At 45.5% G+C, this 19,312-nt stretch overlaps 1 protein-coding gene across 9 annotated transcripts; it reads left to right on the top strand.

The window, feature by feature from the left end:
* The first annotated feature begins 14 nt into the window (after positions 1-14).
* On the top strand, positions 15-17,868 carry ZSCAN32 (zinc finger and SCAN domain containing 32). 9 transcript variants are annotated; one of them, XM_023225746.1, is made up of 7 exons: positions 15-135; positions 3,312-3,862; positions 7,373-7,538; positions 10,785-10,879; positions 11,165-11,288; positions 15,005-15,487; positions 16,241-17,868. In XM_023225746.1, exons 2-7 carry the CDS (start codon positions 3,500-3,502, stop codon positions 17,098-17,100), a joined length of 2,091 nt encoding a protein of 696 aa, XP_023081514.1. In that variant the 5' UTR covers positions 15-135; positions 3,312-3,499; the 3' UTR covers positions 17,101-17,868. The 9 variants fall into 9 exon arrangements, with proteins under 9 accessions (XP_023081514.1, XP_023081516.1, XP_023081521.1 ...); XM_023225747.1 differs by having other exon boundaries at positions 24-135; positions 3,409-3,862; positions 16,241-17,100; XM_023225751.2 differs by having other exon boundaries at positions 81-135; positions 11,117-11,288.
* Positions 17,869-19,312: the final 1,444 nt, after the last annotated feature.

Here is a 19,312-nt window from a genome sequence, read left to right as displayed (position 1 = left end):
ATCCCGGGAGCTGCAGTCCGGCAGCTCGACTTGCGGGCCTGCGCAGGGGCGTGCGTAGAGGGCAGAGCGAATCGCGCCCCTGACTTCCGGCCCGGAGGCTGAGGGAGTTTGTGGAGTCCCGAGTACTGGTATCCGGTGAGTGCTCCGCTTTCTTGCGGCCGGCGGGACTAGCGGCTGGGCCCTGCGACGGCCGAGGAGTCCTTCCCCGCTGAGAGCCTTCTCCGAGGCGTTTGGGTCCGGCTCCCATGGGCGTCTCCGTGGGACAGGCGGCCTCCCTCAGGCCGGGCTTCCCCAGACGCGCCGCGGTCACCGTGCCCCGCTCCCACCGCGCGGATCACCCCGAGCCTAAGCGCCGGCGCCCCGGGACCCCCTGGCCTTGACCCTGCTTATCTCGTCCTTGTCTCCGCCCACTCCCTACTCATCCATAGTGCCTGACCCTGGCACCGAGTGCGTTCTGAGTACTCAATAAATAGTTACTAAGTGAAAAACCTATCCACTTGGCTCCCCATCCTCATGCTGCGTTTTTTTCCCAGTGTTTGGGCCATCGCTAGAGTGAAGTAAAATTTTCAGAGAACAGCATTTTAAAATTTAACGATGAGTGGGATGTAAGGGGTCAAAAAGGGTCCAGAGGGGTGCAGGCTCCGCCTTCTGCATGAAGTTAGAAGAGCATTTATTAAATTATTCTTCAGCCAGGTAAGGTACAGGATGAACATAATGAAGGCAAGGGGTGCAGGTTCTAGTCCTGGCCTTGCTGCCTAGAGCTCTGCTGTGTGATGCTTTAGGCAAGATACTTCATCGCTCTCAGTTTCTTTTTGGCTAAAAAGCAGTGCTAACAATAATAATGCCCTTGATTTCTCTATCTCTAGAAGCACTGAAATGTAAAGAGAATTTAAGTGAAGGCAGTTCAAGTTCTTTGAGAAAAGGGAACCCAAATCCATTTTTAAAATATAAAAAATTTTCTTTAATTTTTAAAAAACATTTACCATCTTAACTATTTTTAAGTGTACAGCTCAGTAGTCCTGCATGTATTCATATTGTTGTGCATGCTGGTTCGTGGTGAGGGTGTATCAGCTCCTGTAGAAAATGTGAATTATGATCTGCTTTAATCTGTGTTTTAAGTAGTTAAAAACCAACACAAACTAATGAAAAAAAGGCTGCCTTCACTGGTGCAGTGGCTCATATACCTGTAATCCCAGCACTTTGGGAGGCCAAGGTGGGAGGATCATTTGAGCACAGGAGTTTGAGACCAGCCTGGGCAACATAGTGAAACCCCATCTCTACAAAAAATACAAAAGTTAGCCTCTATTTAAAATTATTTTTAAGGTCGGGCATGGTGGCTTATGCTTGTAATCCTAACACTTTGGGAGGTTGAAGTGGGAAGATTGCTTGAGTTGAGGAGTTTGAGACCAGCCTGGGCAACAGAGTGAGACTCCATCTCTAAAGATAAAAAAATAAATAAATAAATAATTTTTAAAAGTTATTGTTTAATTTTAAATTATATAAAACTTTTTAAAATTAACTCTCAAAAAAATAAAATATTGCCTTGCATAAACTGGCCTTGGAGATCCAAACATGTTTTCAAGACTCAAGTATGTTGTCCTCTTGTGAACAGGCTCCTGTGATGGAAGAGTGGAGTACAGAGTGGGACATAGTTGCAAACAACTCTGATCTTACATTTGCCCAATTTAGCAATTCCCAGAAAATTAAGAGCTTTCCCTACTTCTCACGTAAAATTTGAGAAAAGAATTTTAATAGGCCTAGCTGTGTGTCATATGCCCACTTCTGGGGAGGCAGGTATTGTAATTAATATCCCCACTAGAACCAATATTTATTTATTTATTTATTTATGTATTTATGAGACAGTCTCGCTCTTGTTGCCCAGGCTGGAGTGCAATGGCGAGATCTCGGCTCACTGCAACATCTGCCTCCCGGGTTCAAGCACTTCTCCTGCCTCAGCCTCCTGAGTAGCTGGGACTACAGGTGTGTGCCACCATGCCCAGCTAATTTTTTTGTATTTTTAGTAGAGATGGAGTTTCATCTTGTTAGCCAGGATGGTCTAGATCTCCTGACCTTGTGATCCACTCACCTCAGTCTCTCAAAGTGTTGGGATTACAGGCGTGAGCCACCACGCCCGGTCGAGAGGGACTTTTTCACAAAGGAAGAAGATGCTGCTACTAGAAGTGGGAAGGGAATGCTGGAAAATAAAAACATACAGCAAACCCAAACAGTCACTTATCGACGTTGTGTGTGTGTGGAATAATAGTGATGAAGAAGTTCATTAAGAAGCACACACACACTAGTGCTCCCCTGAGGAGAGGGTAGCAATTGGGAACATGAGTCCAGGCTTCTTGAGGATAGGGAAGGACAGGAAAAAAGACTTAGGTATCTGAAGGAAGAAGGGAAGGAACAGGTGAACTACATCGTCAGGAACAGTTTGAGTAACTTGTTAGCAGACACAGAATCTTGGCTGGGAGAAAACTATTTTTTGGTACTGTAACTGCCCAGTGGGTTCATCTTGCCACTGCCTAGATAAAGCCAATTTGTCAAGACAGGGGAATTGCAATAGAGAAAGAATTTAACACGCATAGAACCAGCTAAATGGGAGACAAGTTTTATTACTCAAGTCAGCCTCCCCAGAAATTCAGAGGCTAGAGTTTGGCAGGCAGTTGGGTAGGGAACAGGGAATGCTGACTGGTTGGGGACGCACTCATAGGGCTGTGGAAAATGGCTCCTGTGTGCTGAGTGCGATTTTGGGTGGGAGCCACAGAGGAGTCCCTAGTCTGGGTGGAGCCATCTGGTTGTCAGAAAGCAGAGGCCTGAAACGACATCTCAAAAGACCAATCTTGGGTTCTACAATAGTGATGTTATTTAATTGGGGAAGTTGCAAATCTTGTGACCTCTGGATAATCATTTCATTATGCCTACATCTTAGCAGAATTCAGGCCCCTCTCATCCTCCTAACCTGGTGGTCTTTAATTAGTTTTACAAAGGAGTTTAGTTTTTGGGAAGGGTTATTATCATTCAAACTATAAACTAAATTTCACCCAAAGCTAGCTTGGCTCACGCCCAGGAATGACCAAGGGAAGTTTGGAGGTTAAAAGCAGGATGGAGTTGGTTAGATCCTATCTCTTTTAGTGTCATAATCTTCTCACTGTTAACAGTTTTTGCAAAGACAGTTTCAATATTTCTAGTGTTTTGGATCATTGGTGTAGATTTGTGGAGGGAGTAAAGAAAAGGGATAGAAAGTAAATCACAAGAACCAGAGTGAAGGAATGTGATAGGTTTATATTGTCTTTTTCCATCCTCTTCAGACATCCTTGAAAGTTGAGCCCTTATTTTCAGCTGTGAGTCTCTGTACATGTCTGACACTCTCCTGTCCCACGGATTACAGAAAGACATTCCTTGCAGGAGAACATGGCTTCCCAGTGATGTGGGAAGAGATGGACTCTGATCTCCAGGGTAGAAGTGGCAACCAGAGTCAGCCAGTTCATTGAAGCAAATGATGGCTGCAGCAAAGAGTCCCGAGGCACATCCATCCTCAAACAAGGAACCCACACAGGGCCAGAAATCAGCCCTCCAGGGTAACAGCCCTGACTCAGAGGCCTCCCGTCAGCGCTTCAGGCAGTTTTGCTACCAGGAAGTAACTGGCCCCCATGAAGCTTTTAGCAAACTCTGGGAACTCTGTTGTCAGTGGCTGAAGCCGAAGACGCACTCGAAAGAGGAAATCCTGGAGCTGCTGGTTTTGGAGCAGTTTCTGACTATCTTGCCAGAGGAGATCCAGACCTGGGTGAGGGAGCAGCATCCAGAAAACGGGGAGGAAGCTGTGGCTCTGGTTGAGGATGTACAGAGAGCTGGACAACAGGTGAGAAAAGGAAGTCAGAACTTTGTGGTTTGGGTTATGAAGAAGTTGAGGAATCCAGTTACAGGAGAGGTGCTTGGTTGAGAAACACACAGTAGCCCTCTGCTGCCCACAGAAGGTCTTGGCTATCTTGGATTGGTCCTGTGCCCTTATAGTATGGGAAGAATTTCTCATCTGTGGATACAGCTGTTGGACATTCATATATTTAGTAATGTTTGAAGTCCTTAATTAAAGTAGAAAAACACTCAGAAAAATTCTCCAAAACAAGGCCAGGGAAAGGACAACTATCCATCACTCAGGGGATGGAGGAAAACTAGAGATGCTGGTGAACGAAAATCTAGTTTCTTGCTAGGAGCTTCTTTGAGGGCAGAGTGCCATGCGTCATACACTCAACAAAATTATGTTAGAGCCAGGCCTTGCCCTGGTTCTTGCTGCTGGGATTAAGTGTTCAGTTTGGGACACTGATGGATTTATAAAATATCCTCTTACAGTCAGGACTAGGTGTGACATCTGATCAGTATAACCAGCTTGTATCTTTTGGGAGCAAGGAGGTGGGAAAGGCACAGGAAGAGAAAAGTAACACGCCAGCTTTGGTTGTGGAAGAGTTGGTGCAATTGAAATCGGGTAAGTCTGGGAGAGGCCTAGAGTAATGGAGGGCACAGGTCAGAGGAACGTTGGTCAGCCTGAGTGGGTCTGTGATCAGAGCAGGAAGCAGCTCGCTGGGTGCCAGAGTCTGCATGGCTGGAATGGGAAGGACCTAGGCAGCAGATATGCTTGTGTTTCCCAGTGAGGAGGTAGGGATGTGCACGGCCTGTGGGAAGAGGAATGGGTGAAGGTGGATGTAGATGAAATTTGGTAGGATTGAGGAGTTAGTACTTTTGACTTAATTTAGAGACGGGAAGAGCAGCTTGGTATGGTGATGCATCAGGGAAAAAGTTGAGGAAATCAGTCTGAAGTCTGTGGGACTGGGACTCTTACTCATAAGAAAGATTGAATGGAGAGGTGCAGTAGCACTTGTATGAAGGTAGAGCTTGGAGAATTGAACTATTATAAATAGAGTGGGAACATAATACTATGCTGTGCATTTTTCCTTCTAGAAGGCTGGCAGAATATAAATGTTTTTTAACAATGAAAAGAATCGTCTTAAGAAAAAAAAGTCTTTTACACCTTCTGTGACAATAATAATAATAATAAAAAGCAATGCAGTTACAGCCAAAAAAATAAAAATAAAAAATAAATAAATAAATAAATAGAGTGGGAATGCCAGTATGCCAATAGTCATCCTAGCCCAGGTCCCCTTCCATCACTCTGATGCTCTCTCCTCTCCTTATCCTTAACCCTCTCGGAATCACACTTTATTTTATTTTTGATAGGGTCTTGGTCTGTTACTTAGGCTAGAGTGCAGTGGCATGAATGTGGCTCACTGCAGCCTCAACCTCCTGGGTTCAAGTGATCCTCTTGCATCAGCCCCCCAAGTAGCTGGGAGTACAGGTGCACACCACCATGCCCAACTAATTTTTTTTATTACAGATGAGGTTTTGCCATGTTGCTCAGGCTGGTCTTGACCTTCTGAGCTCAGGCTCCCAAAGTGTTGGGAATACACATGTGAGCCACTGTGCCTGGCCCACACTCTTAATATAAAATAAAACAGTGCAGGAGTGTATAGGTTAAACACCTATTTGAAACCTATTGTATTAGTCTGTTCTCACACTGCTATAAGGACATACCTGAGACTGGATAATTTATAAAGAGAAGAGGTTTAACTGACTTACAGTTCTGCATGGCTGGCGAGGCCTCAGGAAACACAGTCATGCCAGAAGGGGAAGCAAACACATCCTTCTTCACATGGCAGCAGGCAAGAGAAGAATGAGAACTGAGTGAAGGGGAAAGTCCTTTATGAAACCATCAGAACTCATGAGAACTTACTATCACTAGAGTAGCATGGGGGAAACTGCCCTCAAGATTCAATTACCTCCCACCGGGTCCCTCCAATGACACATGGGGATTATGGGAACTATAATTGAAGATGAGATTTGGGTGGGGACACAGCAAAACCATATCACCTATCATGAAAGTGAAGGAGAGAGCAAGAAGTGGAGGTGGGTAGTAGTAATAGACGTTGACATAATTTCTTAGGACCCCACTTGCCTCTCAGTAACTCTCCTCATTCCCTTTAAGGGTGTTTGTTATAAGCATGGGACTTAAGGAATGAAGATGGCTCTGAAAGACAAAAGCTGATTTTAAGTGACTGTGATATTGGGGATTTCACAGTGAACAGGACAGGCATGGCCCCTGGTCTGCTGGAGCCCGCAGTCCATGGGGGAAACAGACAATCATAAATCACAAGTAAACTATAAAGATCGTTTCAGATGAGTGCTTGGAAGGAAATGAGCCGAGTGATGTGATAACTGGAGTGTTGGGAGATAGGTGGTGAGGCAGGGCCTCTCTGAGGTGACACTGAAGGAGGAGAAGGAACCAGTTGTCCCAAGAGTTGGGAGGAGAGTACTCCAGACAGAGGTCATAACACATACCAAGAGCCTAAGGTGGTAAAGGACTGGGCAGGTTTGAGAGGAAGGGAAGGCTTGTGGCTGGAGTAGAGAGACTGGGGAAGATTGCTGTGAGAGAAAGGGAGGAAGCAGGGCAGAATCATGCTGGGCCTTTTAGGCTGCGAAGAGGAGTTTGGATTTTATTCTGTGTGCAGTGGGAAGTCACTGAAGAGTGTTGTTACTATGGAGGGATAGGAGTCTAGATTTTAAAAAGATCACACTGAATTCGACGTAGAGAGAATGGATTGGAGGGTCCAGCAGTAGAGAGGATACAGACAGCAGATAAGTGTCCTGGACCCTGATGGAGCCGGGAGGTGGAGAGAGAGGACCAAAGGAGGTCTCTTTTGAAGACAGAACTGATATTGGATTTGGGTGGAAATGGCCTAGTGCAGAAGTCATGGGGGCATGCTAAAGTGAAAGCTGACATTCTTCTAACAAATATATACCAGTTTTTAACAGTTCTGGTGTGTCAGGCTCTATACTAGGTGCTGTCATAGAAATAATCTTAACCACTTCAAAGACTTTTATTTTTTTGAGACAGAGTCTTGCTGTGTTGTGGCGTGATCTTGGATCACTGCAACCTCCGCCTCCTGGGTTCAAGTGATTCTCCTGCCTCAGCCTCCCAAGTAGCTGGGGTTACAGGCTCACACCACTACACCAGCTAATGTTTGTATTTTTAGTAGAGATGGGGTTTCACCATGTTGCCAGGCTGGTCTTGAACTCCTGACCTCACATGATCCACCTGCCTTGGCCTCCCAAAGTGCTGGGATTACAAGTGTGAACCACTGCACCCTCAAAGACCTAATTCTATTAATTTTTATTTTATTACAGCAGCAATACAGTGGCTCCTAGATGTTTCTCTTCTGCTTCCTTATGTTACACATTATTTTTTAAAGCCACTCCTAGGAGTTGTAAAGTCCAGCTTAGGCAGGAATTTGTAGTGATGGATGATGGGGTCTGTTCTCAGGTCCCAGATTCTGAGAAGGACTTGAAAGTACTCATGGAGGAGATGGCCCCTTTGGGAACAACCAGAGAATCACTGAGATCCCAATGGAAACAGGAGGTTCAGCCAGAGGAGCCGACTTTAAAGGGATCACAGAGCTCACACCAAAGACCAGGGGAACAGTCAGAAGGTAAGCAGAAGCCTCTGTCCTCACCTGAGGCAGGTGAGGAACAATCATTTACTGGAAACAAAGGTCTGAACTGGGTCCACTCAAGGGTTCCAGACTAAATGCCTGTGAAATAGATCCAAAAACCGGCCAGGCGTGGTGGCTCATGTCTGTAAACCCAGCACCTTGGAAGACCAGACAGGCGGATCACCTGAGGTCAGGAGTTCGAGACCAGTCTTGCTAACACTGTGAAACCCAGTTTCTACTAAAAATACAAAAAATTAGCCAGGCATGGTAATCGCAGCTACTTGGAAGGCTGAGGCAGGAGAATCGCTTGAACCCAGGTGGTGGAGGTTGCAGTGAGCCAAGATCACACCATTGTATTCCAGCCTGGGCTGCCTCAAAATAAAAAAAAAAGAGAAATATATCCATATCCAAAAGCAAGATTACAAATTTCAGTTGAGGGTAATAGCACTTAAAGTAGGAACAGAGATTCTTTATGTGTTAGCATAATTCTTTTTTATTACAGTTCTGATACTAAAGAATCAGGCGTCCTTAAAGGTGAACATGTTACCTTCACCTTCTGCACAGCAGTTCTTCATATACTTGGAGACATTAAATCCCCTTCCCCATCCAACTTAATCTTTTCCAGAATATATTTTTATTATTTTTACCTTTCTTCCAGAGCTCTATTTTTTGTTTTTACTTGTCTTAATTTTTTTAGAAAACTTTTTGTGTTTTTTAAGATGGAGTCTTGCTCTGTTGCCCAAGCTGGAGTGCAGTGGCACGATCTCGGCTCACTGCAAGCTCCGCCTCCCAGGTTCACCCAATTCTCCTGCCTCAGCCTCCTGAGTAGATGGGACTACAGGCGCCCGCCAGCATGCCCAGCTGATTTTTTGTATTTTTAGTAGAGACAGGGTTTCATTGTGTTAGCCAGGATAGTCTCGTTATCCTGACCTCGTGATCCACCTCCCTCAGCTTCCCCAAGTGCTGGTATTACAGGCATGAGCCACCACGCGCGGCCGTAGAAAACTTTTTACCTAAAAAAATTATCTTAGCTGGGTGCGATGGCTCATGCCTGTAACCTCAGCACTTTGGGAGGCTGGAGCAGGAGGCAGCTTGAGCCTAGGAGTTCAAGACCAGCCTGGGCAACATAACAAGATCTTGTCTCTACCAAAAAAAAAAATTGTTTTGAGGGAACGTCACATAACATAAAATTAACCATTTCAAAGTGAACAATTCAGTTATGCTTAGTACATTCACAGTGTTATGCAGCCATCACCTCTATCTAGTGTCAAAACATTTTTATCATCCTGAAAAGGAAATCCTGTACTCATTAAACAGTTGCTCCCCATTCTGTCTCCATGGATTTATGTGTTCTGGACATTTCATGTAAGTCGAATCACATATATTATGTGACCTTTTGTGTCTGCCTTCTTGTCACTTTTCATGTTTTGAGCATGTCAGTACTTTGTTTCTTTTGATGGCTGAATAATATTCCATTGCGTGGATATACCAAGGGTCTATATTTTTATGTCTTTTTCCATGAAGTAATTTGGCTAGATACTTGCTGCCTTTTCTGTTTAATTGAAAGCTGCCATTACAGGTTGCTAGGTAAGTTTTTTTATGAGACAGGGTCTTGCACTGTCGCCCAGGCTGGAGTGCAGTGGTGCCATCATAGTTCACTGCTGCCTCAAACTGCTGGGTTCAAGCAGTCCTCCTGCCTCAGCCTCCCATAGTGCTGGAAAACAGACATGTGCCACCACACCCAGCCTGAAAAACACTGTGTCTTGATGATGTTTAAGTTGGCAAACTGTGTTGATAAAGTAGAAAATTGTCTCAGAGATTTTATGTTTTTGAGATGGAGTTTCGCTCTTGTTGCCCAGGCTGGAGTGTAATGGCATGATCTCAGCTCACTGCAACTTCTGCCTCTGGGGTTCAAGTGATTCTCTTGCCTCAGCCTCCCGAGTAGCTGGGATTACCTACTCCTGCCACCATGCCCAGCTAATTTTTTGTATTTTTAGTAGAGAGAGGGTTTCGCTATGTTGGACAGGCTGGTCTCAAACTCCTGACCTCGGGTGATCCGCCCACCTCAGACTCCCAAAGTGCTGGGATTACTGGCGTGAGCCACCATGCCCGGCTGATTAAAGTTTTTTTTAAGCAAAGTAATACTCTTGTTAACATCTTGATAAACTTTGCCACTTAGCATTTATTTCCTTTTAATCCTTGGGAACACCTGTGTTCTCTGTGTGTGATTTCCAAGGCTTTGGGACAGCAGGGGCTGTGAGTAAAAAGCAGGACTCGCTGCCTTCCAGGCTAGGCTCCCTCTGCTTCCCAGGCCCATGGGCCACTCACAGATCTGGAGTGTTGTTACTTCCCCAGGGGTCACATACCTCTGAGTTGCCATTAATAAGTAGTAAACATGATTCATTTTATTGGTACAATTTTTTTTTTTTTTTGGACACAGAGTCTCGCTCTGTCGCCCAGGCTGGAGCGCAGTGGCGCGATCTCGACTCACTGCAAGCTCCGCCTCCCGGGTTCATGCCATTCTCCTGTCTCAGCCTCCTGAGTAGCTGGGACCACAGGTGCCCGCCACCACACCCGGCTAATTTTTTGTATTTTTAGTAGAGATGGGATTTCACCATGTTAACCAGGATGGTCTCGATCTCCTGACCTCGTGATCTGCCTGCCTCGGCCTCCCAAAGTGCTGGGATTGTACAGTGTTTTAAAATTTTTTCCTATATTTTTAAGCAATGTCACAGTCATATTTGTACAATTCTTGAAGTTGGAGACTTGAGAAAAAATGTATTATCTTGGTCTGAAAAATATAAAAGGTTTCTGTCACTGTGGTATTTTAAAGAGTACTGTGGTTATCTTTGGGTGGCAGGGCTATGGAGGTATTTTTGTTTTCCCACTATGATTCTCCTTTTTTCCCTGACATGTATATTTTTCTTTAAAATGAAAAAAAAATTAAAGCTCTTATGCCAAGAGGAATCTCATGAAAGAAACTTCTCAACTCACAGAGGCCGTAGGCTCTGGCAGTGGTTCTCAAACTTGAGTTTGCCTCAGACTCATCCAGGGTGGGAGAGTTCCAGGCCCCACCTTCAGAATTTCTGATTTAGAAGATCTGAGGTGGGGCCCCAGAATTTGTATTTCTGATGGGTTGCCAGGGGCTGCTGATGCGGCTAGCCCAGGAGCCCACTTTGAGAGCTTCTGCTTTGTGCTGTTGTGTGGAAGCCGCCATCTAATAGCGGCTGTTTTTCCCCCCAGCCTGGCTTGCTCCTCAGGCTCCCAGGAACCTGCCCCAAAACACAGGTCTCCACGACCAGGAGACAGGTGCTGTGGTCTGGACAGCTGGGTCCCAGGTGAGCTGTGGTTGATGCCTTCTGTCTCCTAAATACCCACTCTCACCCCAAAACCCTCATTTCCAGAGACATGAGAAGGATGCTGTGTGGTCCACAGGGCTTCTTGGGTTATTCTGATTCTGTCCACTCTGACATCATCACATGGCTCAGAACCTGTCCCACTGGGGGCTGACCTCCCCTGCCTTTGCCTTGCCCCTGATCTGACAACTGTGATCCTGTCTCTGCCCCTCACCCCAGGCTAGAGTGGTGCTATTTTATCGGTAGCCAGCTCCAGTGTTGTTACAGGGACCAGTCACGTGTGACAACAGAGCTGTATCCCTCTGTCAGCAAGAATGGATGTGCCCAGGCCCTGCACGAAAGGCCCTCTACAGGGGTGCCATGCAGAGGAAGAACAGACACATCTCGCTGGGTAAGGATCCATCTTCCCTCCAGGTCCAGGTGGATATGTTCAGTTGTTCAGAGAAGCTGAAAGGACTTGAGAGGAAGGGAGACAGAGGGACTGGGGAGACTGTTGGGTGGAGGGAAAGGAGGAAGTAAATGGGGAACCAGAGCAGGCAAGAGAGACACAGGCAGAAATTAAAAGAAAGGGGTAGCATGTGTGACAGGCAGTCAAGAACATGGGAGATGAAGGGTGAGGGAGTGGAGAAGCAAAAAGTGATAGCGAGACAGAGTCAGAACAAGCAGGCCAGAGCTGGAGCCAGACAGGTGGCCAACAGGAGCGCAGATGTGCTCATGCTGAACGTGTGCTCATGCACGCAGGTAGCAGTAGTCACTCCCGAGTTTCTCCAGTGGCAGAGGAGATTAACAAATAAAACCACCCAACTAGGACATTCTACTATGCCCAGGCCTTCCAGGCCCTTTCCTAGCATCTCAGGACACTTGGGGAAGGTTCTGCCAAACATACCGCTCTCTTGCCTTTCTCATATCAGTTCTGTCCCATCTGGGCCAAGTGCCTCCTCCTCAGAGCAGCCTCCCTGACCATCCAGATTCAGGGACAGACACTCTGCAGCTCACTGGGCCTAGATGTCTCCTCTGCTGCTTCACATGCAGGGTTCTCCTGGCCAAGCCCAGGGTGGGAGGGACTACACAAGGCCATGAACGCAGGCCCTGTGACACTGCCCCTGCCTCACTCTACAGTGTTGTCCTCCCCAGTGGTGTGTGGTTTTTCCCTGCTCTGCCCCTGCCATCCCTCCCCTCCTTTGCCAGGAACTCCCAGTTTCCTGGCTTCAGCATATGCCATTACTTGCTTCTTCAGGCTTCTGCTGCACCTTATCTTTGTCCAGTTGCAGGAGAGTATAGTGTCTTTTTGAGCTTTGTATTACTAAATATATATGGATAATACAGTAAAGTGATATATATTTTTGTATTTGTGATTTTTAACGTATTAGGTGAAATTCACGTGACATAAAATTAACCACTGTAAAGTGAACAATTCTTTGGCATCTAGCACATTCAGAGTGTTGTGTAATTACCACTACATCCAGTTCCAGAACCTTTCCATCACTCCAAAGTACAATCCCACAACCATCCAGCAATTTCTCCCCATCCTCCCCCTGCAAGCCCCTGGCAGACACCAGTCTTCATTCTATCTCTATGGATTGTACTATTCTGAATATTTCATGTAATGGTACCTGTAATTTTAATTTCTACAACATTAGGCTTGTCGAATGAGGGCTTGTATTCCCCACACACTTTTGGTTTCTTGTCAACCATTCAGGATCCTTTAAAATTAGAGGTAAGAGTTGAGACGGAATGTGGAAGGACAAGTCATTCTTTCCACCAATATTAACTTAGTGCCTATAGTATCTCAGACCTAGTTCTAGGTCGTTAGGAATACAACAGTGAACAAACAGATAAAGATTCCTGCCCTGTGGGAAAAGACAGACCATAGCATAATCAGTAAGCGGTAGAAGATGTTAGAGGGCGATAAGCACGATGGGAGAGAAACAGCAGAGTGATGGGAGTGCCAGGGCAGAGGCTGGTTTGCAGTTTTCAGTTTGGGTCCTCAGGGTCACTCTCACTGAGAAAATGACATTTGAAAAGACTTACCAGGCCGGGCGCGGTGGCTCAAGCTTGTAATCCCAGCACTTTGGGAGGCCGAGACAGGCGGATCACGAGGTCAGGAGATCGAGACCATCCTGGCTAACACGGTGAAATCCCGTCTCTACTAAAAAATACAAAAACACTAGCCAGGCGAGGTGGCGGGCGCCTGTAGTCCCAGCTACTCGGGAGGCTGAGGCAGGAGAATGGTGTAAACCCGGGAGGCGGAGCTTGCAGTGAGCTGAGATCCAGCCACTGCACTCCAGCCTGGGCGACAGAGCACCAGACTCCATCTCAAAAAAAAAAAAAAAAAAAAAAAAGAAAAGACTTACCAAAGGAGGAGGGATGAGCCATGCAGCCATATCCCGCATGGAGGAAGAGTGTAAGACAGACGCAATGACGGCCTGGAGCGAGGTGGGCATGCCAGTTCACTGGCACAGAGTGCACCCATGAGTAATGAGAAAACGAGCTCAGAAAGCCAGCTCAAATGAGTGCTCAGTCTCAGCTGAGACTGAGAGGGAACAATTAGAAACTTTTATAACAATTTAACATTGCTGTACTTTTCAGTTGTATTTTTATTGTATTTTACAAAAGAAATAAGCACAAGACTCCTGTCCTTCATAGATAATTTGAGAAGTACTAATACAAGATCGTGAGGCCCTACATGAAGGACTTTTTTATTCTGAGTGAAATGGGGGAGTCTCGTGTGGTTCTGGGCAGAGGAGTAATAGTTTTAAAAGGACCACTTTGAGTATTTCACTTTATTTGGCACTTAACTCTATGTAAACATTTATTCATGTCTCTTTTTGCTAGAGAGACGTCTACAGGACTATGATCTCCTTGAAGGCAGGGTTCATGTAATATTTCTTAGAAACTGGCATTGTAGGCACTGTTAAATTGAATAACAAAGGAGGGGACTCCCTCTGGCTGCTGGGTTGAAAGTTGACTGTAAAAGGTCCAGAGTGGAAGCAAGACCAGATAGGCTATGGCAGTGATCCAGGCATGAGGTGACGGTGGCTCAGTGTGGAGCAGAGGGGGTAACAAGAAGAGGCTGGTGCCCTTCAGAGCATCACAACCAGATGTTGGAATGCACTTGCTGGGACAGCTCTAGTCAAATCAGTCCTCATCAACTGGCCCAGATGAGCAGCAGGAGTGTGTGGTGAGGGTTCTTAAGTAGCCAGTCATCCTAAACTGCTTTTCTCAGATGTTTACTGCTTATTCTTACCTTGCTGTGTTAACTGCTGTCATTTTCTTGTATCTACAACGATGACAGGAGATATAAACAGATAAGAGATGGGCCAGATGAGGAGGTATTCCTGTATCAGGGAGGGAACAGGCAGATATATCCTTACAACCAGCTCCTCTGTCCCCTGAATCTTTGCTTTACTCGAGCGTCACCTGTTTGCTGTGTCCTCTTATGTGGCCACCTTCAGGAAGTCCCACAAATGTCAAGGCAGGCAACCCTTATTGCCAGCCATCTCTCCAGGAGAAATGAGTAGGACTGAGGATAATTAAAGACATTTAAAAGGCAGCTTGAGTAAATAACCCTACAAGTCCTTCTCAGTGGAGGGAATGTCTTTTGTATTATACTAAAAGTTTTCATGGTTTAGACAAAAGGCCACAGTGAGATTTCTTCCTAGAAATAACAATAGCCAGTTGTGGCACAGTTTGAGAAACCAGGATGTAACTTTTTTTTTTTTTTGAGATGGAGTCTTGCTCTGTCGTCAGGCTGGAGTGCAGTGGCACAATCACGGCTCACTGTAACCTCTGCCTCCTGGGTTCAGGTGATTATTCTTCCTCAGCCTCCTGAGTAGCTGGGACTACAGGCACATGGCACCACACCCAGCTAATTTTTTTTGTATTTTTAGTAGAGACGGGGTTTCATCATGTTGGCCAGGATGGTCTCGATCTCTTGACCTTGTGATCCGCCCACCTTGGCCTCCCAAAGTGCAGGGATTACAGGTGTGAGCCACCGCACCCGGCCTGGGATGTAACTTTTTAAGCTGCTAAAACCTCACACTGCAGTATGTACAGTCCTCCATGATCTAACTGACAGATCTGATTGACCTATTCTTTGTCCCCCAGCAACAGGTGTGCCCTGGGGCTATGAAGAGACCAAGACGCTCCTGGCTATTCTTAGTAGTTCTCAATTTTATGGAAAACTCCAGACCTGTCAGCAGAACAGCCAGATCTACAGGGCCATGGCGGAACAACTCTGGGATCAGGGTTTTCTGCGGACCCCAGAACAGTGTCGTACCAAGTTCAAAAGCCTACAGTTGAGTTGCTGCAAAGTGAGGAGAGGCCGTGTGCCTGAGCCTCGTGTCTTTTATGAGGAAATGGATGCTCTTTCAAGCTCCTGGGCCTCTGCACCTCCTATGGCAAGTGATGCTGTTCCTGGCCAAGAAGGAAGTGATATTGAGGCGGGAGAGCTGAATCACCAGAACGGGGAGCCCACGGAGGTAGAAGATGGCACTGTGGATGGTACAGACGGGGATGAAAAGGACTGCAGGAATCCTGGCCAGGAAGTCAGGAAACTTGACCTGCCAGTGCTGTTCCCAAACAGACTTGGTAAGACTCCCTTGGCTCTGATAGTCAAAGGATGGCAAAGTCCACTTTAGAGGCCATTAGTCTAGCAGTTGAGTGGGAGCTGTCACTGATCCTGGCATCATCATCATCTTGATGTGTAACCCTATCCAAGCCAGGAGTTTTGGTTTTCATGGAGTTTAAAGATTATTCCCCTTGCATTTTAGAGCCCTGATTTTGCATTTGCCAACCTCTTTCACTAAGTTCATGTCATCTTTTCCCATGGAGTTTCACTACTTTGCATTGTCAAGCTGCTGGTTAGGCCTCCAGACCAGGTCTGTCTTCTCCCTCCTCCTGTAACGTGGTCTTGCCTTTCACAGCCAGAGCCTGTGCTGGCTGGGTACTTAGCACCTTGCTTTCTTCCTGTTTGAGCTGGCCAAGACCAGGGTTGCCTTTTGTTGTTCTGCTGCCAGAAGTTAGAACATTCAAGAATTGAGGGTACACCTATAAACAGACTGGCAGATGACATAGAGCTTGACGTCTTGCCTCAGTCTGTCATTGTGTCAGAACATCCGAAAAAAGATAGGAGAAAAGTTGGAGTTTAGGGCATAATTTTTCTGTAATAATTTGGAGCTCAAAAATATTACAATTAGAAAATAAAAAGCTGTTAATTAGCAGGAGACTTAATCACATGAAGAATTTCAATTAGATATTTCTTCTACATAGTATAGTTATAACTTTGCATTCCATTGTTTTCCTTCTCTATAGTCCATTTTATTTCTGTGGGTTTTTTTCCAGGTTTTGAGATCAAGAATGAGATTAAAAAAGAAAATCTAAAATGGGATGATTCAGAGGAAGTAGAAATAAACAAAGCTTTACAGAGAAAGTCCAGAGGAGTTTTTTGGCACTCTGAGCTACAAAAAGGCTTCGAGAGTGAGCCAACATCAAGAAGGCAACGTAGAAATTCTCCAGGGGAGAGTGAGGAGAAAACCCCATCCCAGGAGAAGATGAGTCACCAGAGTTTTTGTGCCAGGCACAAAGCCTGTACACATATCCTCAGTGGGAAAAACTGCTCTCAGAGTGTGCACTCTCCCCACAAGCCAGCACTCGAACTGGAAAAAGTATCTCAATGTCCACAATGTGGGAAAACCTTTAGCCGAAGTTCTTATCTTGTTCGGCATCAGAGAATCCACACAGGCGAGAAGCCTCACAAGTGCAGTGAGTGCGGGAAAGGCTTTAGTGAGCGCTCCAACCTCACTGCCCACCTACGAACTCACACAGGGGAGAGACCCTACCAGTGTGGGCAGTGTGGGAAAAGCTTCAACCAGAGCTCCAGCCTCATTGTCCACCAGAGGACCCATACGGGGGAGAAGCCTTACCAGTGCATTGTCTGTGGAAAGAGATTCAACAACAGTTCCCAGTTCAGTGCTCACCGGCGCATCCACACTGCGGAGAGCCCATACAAGTGTGCAGAGTGTGGGAAAAGCTTCAACAACAGCTCCCACTTCAGTGCCCACCGAAAAACCCACACTGGTGAAAAGCCTTACAGGTGTTCTCACTGTGAGAGAGGCTTCACTAAAAACTCTGCCCTCACCCATCATCAGAGAGTACACACGAAAGTACTACTCTCATCACAGGAAGGAAGAGATGTGTTATGAGTGTGTAGGAAAACTGTCAGATTTGTTCCTCAGGTCAGCATGTATGTGTTCCTTAGAGCTTTCTTCTGTTGTGGAGAGATCTAGCCAGTCCGTGACTTGGCAACAGACCTACTGACTACTGGATCTTAAGACCCATGTCTAGGACCAGGAATCAGCATAAGGATGCTGACCTCTCCTGGGTGTGCCTGTGACTCCAGAGTGCTATCTTACTGTGACTTAAAGTTTGATGGAGAGAAAGCTGTAGGGTCCATAAATTCTGCCAGGAAACCAGGGTCTTCCTGTTCCTAGAACTGAGAATGGGCACCCAGTGATCTGAGAACACGTTCTGGGCTAACGTAGTCCTCACACAGGGCTGAGAAAGAAAGTGTCCCCTTTCCTGGGAAGCACATGTAGAAATTAAAAGCCTGAATCTCTTTTAAACCAATAATTGACCTCTAGGCACCTGCCATACTAGTACTAACTTCAGGGAAGAAGACACTACTCTTTGTAACACAGCCACCACCAAAAAGGGAACAAAAAGAAGGAAGGTTAAACCACTGGATAATACTGAATCTGTTTCACTAAGTGACTTAACCTTAGAGCAAGCGTAACATCCAGGTTAATTTTTTATAAGACTTATCCTTTTATTATCGCCCTCATCATAGTTCCTAATTGTCTCTTAAAGTGGTTTATAGACACCACTATTTCTGATGATAATTTACAAATGACTATAAACAAATTTATAAAGATTAGTAATTTCTGATGAAAATAAAGTTGTTTCTCCCTCCACTTCCTTGGCCTTTGGTTGTAATTTTCTCCATTAGAAACTATACTCATGCAGAAGCCTGCAGGGTCCTGAAAATGACATATATGTAAATGTAGAGTCTGCTTCAGGGAAGTAGGACATGCAGAGAAGGAATAGGGGTAGGAAATAGGGAAAAGAGGAAATGAATTGGGTTGGGAAGGATTTGTGCCATCATGAGAGTGAAGATCACAGAAGCAAGGGAAAAACAAGGTTCATCAGGAGATTCTGACTCCTGAAGAGTTTGGTAGATGAGAATGGTAGATGAAAGGAAGGATGGGAACGAGAAGCACTAGGAACCAAAGTTAAAATTCATCTATGGTGAGTCACAGATACTTAAACTTTTATGAAATCGCCATGGATAAAAAGTGGTAGAAGATAGGTACATTTGTCTACGGTTGTTGGCTGGTGCACACAAGGTAGCAGGAAGTTGTCTAAGGTATGGTGAAAAACAAGCATCAAGGTCTCTTGAGTTTTTTGAAAAGTTAAGCATCTGCCCCAAGAATACTTGCCAGCAGTGCTTGCAGCTGCAGTGTTTACCCTGAGATAACTTTGCCACAAAATATCTTGCTTTTATTATTTTATTTATTTATTTATTTTTTGAGACAGGGTCTCTCTCTTTGCCCAGACTGGAGTGCAGTGGTGCAATCTCAGGTCACTGTGCCCTCTGCATCCCAGGTTCAAGCAATTCTCATGCCTCAGCCTCCCAAGTAGCTATGACTACAGGCCTGCACCACCATGACCGACTAACGGGGTTTGCCATGTTGACCAGGCTGGTCTTGAACTGGCCTCAAGTGATCCTCCTGCCTCAGCCTCTCAAAGTGCTGGGATTACAGGTGTGAGCCACTGCTCCTGGTCATCTTGCTTTTATTATTTTCACATTGCTCTAGTGTATCAAATTTGGAAGCAAAGGACATCATTCTATTTACAGCATTTAGTAGTGGTATTTCCTTTTACAAAATACAGTAATTCTCGATCACTGAAAATGTCAAATCCTAGAAAATGTAGCATTCTTACATATGATGTTAACATCATTCTCTAACAGTTGTAGGCCAAAGATCTATTTGATGAATCTGATTTTTCTGAAAGACAATGCTGATGATTCAGGCTATTCTAATGTTCTGTTTAGAAATAACTCCAAGAATAGTTTTTATATTTTATTTTCACATTGAAAATCAGTCCCATACAACTGTGCAGAGTGTGGGAAAAGCTTCAAAAATAGCTCCCACTTCAGTGCCCACTGAAAAACCCACACTGGTGAAAGTCTTACAGGTGTTCTCACTGTGAGAGAGGCTTCACTAAGAACTCTGCCCTCACCCATCATCAGGCAGGGCAGGTGCAGCTGAGCAGAACAGAATTAGAAGAGCAGTCAGACATTCATGTGGCCAAGAAGCACATGAAAAAATGCTCATCACTAATCAAAAGAGAATT

This window comes from Piliocolobus tephrosceles, chromosome 17, assembly GCF_002776525.5.
Source record: "Piliocolobus tephrosceles isolate RC106 chromosome 17, ASM277652v3, whole genome shotgun sequence".
Lineage (NCBI taxonomy): Eukaryota > Metazoa > Chordata > Mammalia > Primates > Cercopithecidae > Piliocolobus > Piliocolobus tephrosceles.
The sequence above is the reverse complement of the archived record's forward strand: the minus strand, read 5'-3'. Positions and strand labels throughout refer to the sequence as shown.

Excerpts from the sequence above, each read along its gene's own strand:
- ZSCAN32 (XM_023225746.1), top strand. The coding sequence starts at position 3,500 with ATGATGGCTGCAGCAAAGAGTCCCGAGGCACATCCATCCTCAAACAAG. Across the intron at positions 10,880-11,164 it reads TCTGGACAGCTGGGTCCCAG|GGACCAGTCACGTGTGACAA; the intron begins GTGAGCTGTGGT and ends GTGTTGTTACAG. Across the intron at positions 15,488-16,240 it reads GCTGTTCCCAAACAGACTTG|GTTTTGAGATCAAGAATGAG; the intron begins GTAAGACTCCCT and ends GTTTTTTTCCAG.